This window comes from Nicotiana sylvestris, chromosome 4 (assembly GCF_000393655.2).
Source record: "Nicotiana sylvestris chromosome 4, ASM39365v2, whole genome shotgun sequence".
NCBI lineage: Eukaryota > Viridiplantae > Streptophyta > Magnoliopsida > Solanales > Solanaceae > Nicotiana > Nicotiana sylvestris.
Genome location: NC_091060.1, coordinates 95,227,732 through 95,233,418, shown reverse-complemented (window position 1 = coordinate 95,233,418; position 5,687 = coordinate 95,227,732). Strand labels below are relative to the sequence as shown.

The following is a 5,687-nucleotide window of genomic DNA, read 5'->3' as shown; positions in this document are numbered from 1 at the left end:
ATATGAAACTTCATTTTGCACTATGCCTTGTGAAAAAGGTGATGTATATTAAATTTGAAATCTAACCATTACTTTCTTTTTAATTCTTCATGCAAATTGAAAGACATTTTTTACACCAATACTGAATGAAAATATACAACAACAATTGCAACAAAAGAAAATTAAATGAGAATATTTCTTGATTTTTCAATGTAATAAAAATAGAAAAAAGTAAATAATTTTACCCTTAAGTAAATATCAGAAATGGCTCTTATATCATTTGATTTACTGTCATTACAAACTTGGCGTTAATATCATCACCCCTTCACATCGTTGTGACACGTGTATTCTTTCGCATCTCCCAATTAGTGTCCCTTACGTTGTTCCTATTTCTTTATTTTTATTTTCCCTGTCTTAAAGTCCGCTTCACAAAAATCTACTGCAGGAAACTCCATTTTCATTCGACCCCTCTATCTCCCCTTTCAGTAATTCCACTAATTCTTACGTATGTATAGACCGTAAAAAACAGAGGTTCTTGAAAATTTCTTACTACTATAACCTCTTGGAAAGGTATCAATATCCCTATTTTCATTTTCCAAAAAGCCTTTTGAGTACTTCTAGAATTTTCTTGGACAGACTTTACTTGTGTGTACAACTTGCGTGATGACACATGTTGTTAACTTGTTGTTTCCCTATGACTCCTTTTTGGCCTAGAAATACACAGTAGTATACGCCAAAGCCTATCTATTTTTCCTCTCTAGCTTCAAAAACTCATCTCTCTATATTTGTGTTTGTAACAGCAGCAAGGGGATACCCTTTTTTCTTTGGCGTCTTGTATAAATAAAGGTGAGAGCTTTGAGTAGCAAATGATGATAGGATTAGGGGTGGAGGAGTTGAGCTTTGAGAAGCTGATGGTGAACAATAATAGCAGCGGTGGGGGTTGTAAAATGGGGGGTGGGGGTGTGATCAGGGAGTGGAAAGATATACCTATGGAGTTGTTGTTGAGGATAGTTGCACTTGTGGATGATCAGACGGTGATTGTTGCTTCTGGTGTTTGCAGTGGATGGAGAGATGCTATTTCTTGGGGCCTCACTCACCTTTCCCTTTCTTGGTATGTGGCTTCATATCTTATCATTCCTTTTTTTGGAACAAAAGTTTTAAGTTTTTACTATTAGATTGTGTGTTTTGCTTATGGAATTCTGGTATTTTTTACTTGATGTAATGGATGAAGGGTAATTCTTGTTCTTCATTTATCTGATGAAAAAGATGGTCTTTAAATTTGTTGAAATCAGGGGAGTCGAGGCTGATTACAGAATGAAAGTCTACAATCTTTTTTATACTAAACTATCTTGGTCCTATTTGCCTGATCAATTTATTTGAGAGACTATAGGTTTCCTTTGTTTTTTAAATTTTGTGGGGATGAGGCTTGTATAACTTGTTGAAAAAAGCTTTGTGTTTGAAGCTAAGTTAAAGGGTTGACTGAAAATTTCCCCTGACTTGGATGAGCAAGTTGAGTTGTAAAAGTTAGCCTTGCACTTGCATCAAGGGATTTGGGGAAAATAAGAGGAATTAGTAACAATAGGATGGTGAGTCAAATTCCCATAGGTCTATCACATATGTTTATATTTGACATGCCCCAAATATGATTATATTTGGCATAAATGTAAGGTAAGGCTGCGTACAATAGATACTTGTGGTCCGGCCCTCCCGGAACCTGCGCATAGCGGGAGCTTAGTGCACCGGGCTGCCCTTTATGCCCCAAATATGATTATATAATCCTAGATATCATAGTGGTTTACTACTGTGCTCTATGGCAAAATTGGCCCTTTTTTCTCTATGCGTCATCCTGGATTTCTGGAAGCTGTATCTATGTTTTAGTGCTCAGAAGCGTTGAAAAGGAGAAAATATAATGGCATATTTGCCTTTGTTTAAGATTTTTTCCTTTTCCTTTTGGGTTTTTATTAGAATTTGGATTGGTTTCCCTATCTTGCCGGTATTAATATTGTCAATTGTGAGAGTTGATATTCCAGAGAGTTGGAATTGCATCGATATTTATTATTAGAGAGCTGGCCTCATGTAAGACTATCATTTTAAAACTCTTGACCTCTGATAAGTGTGAGGGATCTTTCCTCTGGTTATTTGTGGTGTATTTCCTGGGATTCTAACTTCTGCAGCAATTTGTTTTTCAGGTGCAAGAGGAACATGAACAATTTAGTGCTGACACTTGCACCCAAGTTCACGAAGCTGCAGGTTCTAACTCTTCGGCAAGATTTACCACAACTTCAGGATAATGGTGTTGAGACAATTGCAAATCACTGTCATGAACTTCAAGACCTTGATCTTAGCAAGAGTTTTAAGCTAACTGACTGTTCACTCTATGCTTTAGCTCATGGCTGTCCAAACCTCACGAAGCTGAATGTCAGTGGGTGCTCGGCTTTCAGTGACGGTGCAGTCGCATACCTCGCTGAGCGTTGCAGAAAACTAAGAGTCTTGAATCTTTGTGGCTGTGTTAAAGCTGCAACTGATAAGGCATTGAAGGTATATGCCTTGAACTCTAAAATGTTCTGTTCTTAGGAGTACTTCAAAAACCTATTGGTACTTCTAACTGAAATGAATTGTTATTACTTTGTGCAGGCTATTGGTTATTACTGTACGCGACTGCAGACTGTGAATCTAGGTTGGTGTGATAAAGTTGGTGATGAAGGCGTAATGAGCTTAGCTTATGGCTGTCCTGATCTCAGAGCCCTTGATCTGTGTGGCTGTGTTCTTATAACAGGTAAAACTCGTCTCGGGTTAGGTTTCGTATGTAATGTCTTTCCTTGACAGCAGTATATGTACTACTATACTGGCTGGTATTAGACTCTGCCTAACTTGGCTCCTGTTAAGTTGTATTCAACTATTCTAGAGATTTTGGTATGGAAAATCTTATCAAAGAAAACAATTGATTCATGTCCTATTAGTGACCAACTGGCAGGAGATATTTATGCCAGATATTGTCTTTGAGGAAATTTTAGTAAGAGTTAAAACATGATTTGGATGTGTGCGGAGGTGTTGCCATAAGTAATTTTATCAATGAAAAACTCTTTCCCCGGAAGGCTCAATTGCCGAACTCGTGTTACTGGAACTATGACCTTGTCGGTGAAGATCGAAAGTTCTGGTTTTAGATAGGGTAGAATTATATGGCTATTTGTGCCAGAAAATGAATGATGAAGTAAGTGCACACTATGCCCTGGAACACTTGGTTCTGGTGAATGTCAATCAGCCATCTGATTGTCAGATCATCTCCTAGATTTCGTGTGGATGTTTGTGTCATGAAATTTCGTGATCATTGCGCTCTACTCGTTTTAGCCGAGGGTCTATAGGAAGTAGTCTTCAGGTAGGGGTAAGGCTGCGTACATCCTACCATCCCCAGACCCCACTTGTGGGATTTTCACTAGGCGGTTGTTGTTGCACTCTACTCGTTGGAGGGATGATTTCTAAGTAGCTTAAATGTCTGTTTTTCCTCTTGTTAGTGTGTGTGTGTATTCAGGGGTATCATGCTGCCTACTTCTTGAGATGTCCATTGCATGTTCCCCTTTCTCTTAAAGATTAAGACGTAGTTGCTGATGCCTCCACTTGGAGTCATTTTTCTTGATTTAGTCATCCATTTAACATATCTATCTTACGTGCTGCAGATGAGAGTGTGATTGCGTTGGCAAACAATTGCCCTCACCTAAGATCGCTCGGCCTATACTTCTGCCAGAACATCACAGACAGAGCAATGTACTCTTTGGCCCAGAGTCGGGTCAAGAACAAGCACGAGATTTGGGCGTCTATGAAGAAGAACAGGTACGAGGACGAAGGGCTTATGAATCTAAACATCAGCCAGTGCACTGCTCTCACGCCTCCCGCCGTCCAGGCAGTGTGCGAAGCATTCCCTGCCCTGCACACTTGCCCCGGGAGACATTCCCTCATAATTAGCGGCTGCTTGAACTTAACATCGGTGCACTGTGCATGTTCTGTCCAAGCACACCGTGCACGCGTTCTCCATCCAGCTCACTGAGTGTTGGTTGTATGGAGGAGAAATTTCCAAGTTCCTAGGCCTTCATAGAGGGGGGAAAAAAAAGTTGGACTCGGCCTTGTACATATTTGTTTGTGTAAAAATTATGCTGGACATTCTTGGCTGTATAAGCCAATCGGTTCTGTTTGTTTAATCTTTTGGACTGATAACTTGTTGGTTTATGTTGTTCTGACTCCTTTCATGTGTTAAATGTTATGTGTAAGACTTATATTTCATGCGTCACACCTAAAATTAAACGTGGGACATAGTTTGGTGGGGGTCTAAAACATAGGAGAAAAAAGCTTGATATGTCAATGTTTCAAAATGGTGGTAATACATGTGGACTTCAATTGATAACTCACCCTAGTATGAGTTTAAAACAGAAGCAGAAAGATTAGTTTGTCCATCTAAAGATAAAAGCTCCATATCCTTCGTGGACTATGTATTTGCTCAAAGTGCTTCTGAAATCAGAAAATTCCATCACATCCCTAGTTACAACTTGCATATCAAACAAATGGCTTAGTTGTTTTATTAAAACAAGCAAAGTAGAAGATGTTGAATTGCCTTAACTTGCACGTCATTGACAACATAACATCAGATTTGTCTCTTCCTCTAGATTTTCTATGTTGATGTGAGAATGTCTTTTATTGAACCGTATAATATGCGGTATTAGGTTATGAAAAGAGGATGTTAGTTGTAGAAATAAAGTAAATCAGATGGGTGAAGAGCTGATGTTATAACATAAAGTTTTAGCAAACGAAGTTTTAGCTAGCGTTTGGTCGTAAATTTCTTAATATGTTTCAGAAAAATCTGATTTGGATGAAGTTTGGTTTGAAGATGAAAATTTGTTTGGACATAATTTTTCAAAATATATTTTATTATTATTATTATTTTATTTTTTTGTGAAAAAACATGACATGTGACTTATACCTCTAAAAACTATCAAAAATATCCAGTAATACCAAAAAAAAACTTGCTAATCCGGTGTATAGAGCCTTCATTGATGCCATTCATTATCATTATCACAAACCATAATTTTGAACATAGATAAGTTTGGCACAAAATTATCATTTTTATAATGAACTACATAATACACTATCCTAAAATTATAATCTGATATTTTAATATCAATTGTTAATAACACAATTACTAACCACTATAATTCATCAAATTGTAATAATATTAGTTTAAAAGAAAATGATAGTAGTAATTAGCTGGTGGTTAGTAGGGTCATAATAGATGGTGGTTTTTTTTTTATAAAATATAAAAGTTTGGAGTGATTTTTTATATTATTAAAAAATTAAACATTGATATTTTGGGCCAAAGACCGCTCTAGAGCTAGTTTTGGGATTTGGAAATCTATAAACAAACATATTTTGCCAATTGTGTTTTGGAAAAAACTTAGGCAAAATCTGTGGTCAAACGGATGCTTAAATTTAGGTTACTTTTAGCTAATGAATATGATCTAAATTAGTGAATGGTGGGTATTGCTTAATATTGTTGGTTTGAAACATTCTCGTGATTAATTGTTTCCGCAATTTGGTAGTTTTGAACGGTTAAAGGAAATTACAGATTTTTAGAGTCAATTACTCAAATTGTAACTCAACTATTTCAAATTATCTTCTAAAGTTACTTTTCTTTCGTTTGTAACAACAAAGTCACTGAACTA

General features: G+C 36.8%; 1 protein-coding gene across 1 annotated transcript; it reads left to right on the top strand.

Annotated features, from left to right (window-relative positions):
* Positions 1-712: 712 nt before the first annotated feature.
* LOC104222373 (F-box protein SKP2A) lies at positions 713-4,247 on the top strand. Its single transcript, XM_009773603.2, has 4 exons — positions 713-1,090; positions 2,169-2,517; positions 2,614-2,755; positions 3,654-4,247. Exons 1-4 carry the CDS (start codon positions 846-848, stop codon positions 4,019-4,021), a joined length of 1,104 nt encoding a protein of 367 aa, XP_009771905.1. The 5' UTR covers positions 713-845; the 3' UTR covers positions 4,022-4,247.
* Positions 4,248-5,687: the final 1,440 nt, after the last annotated feature.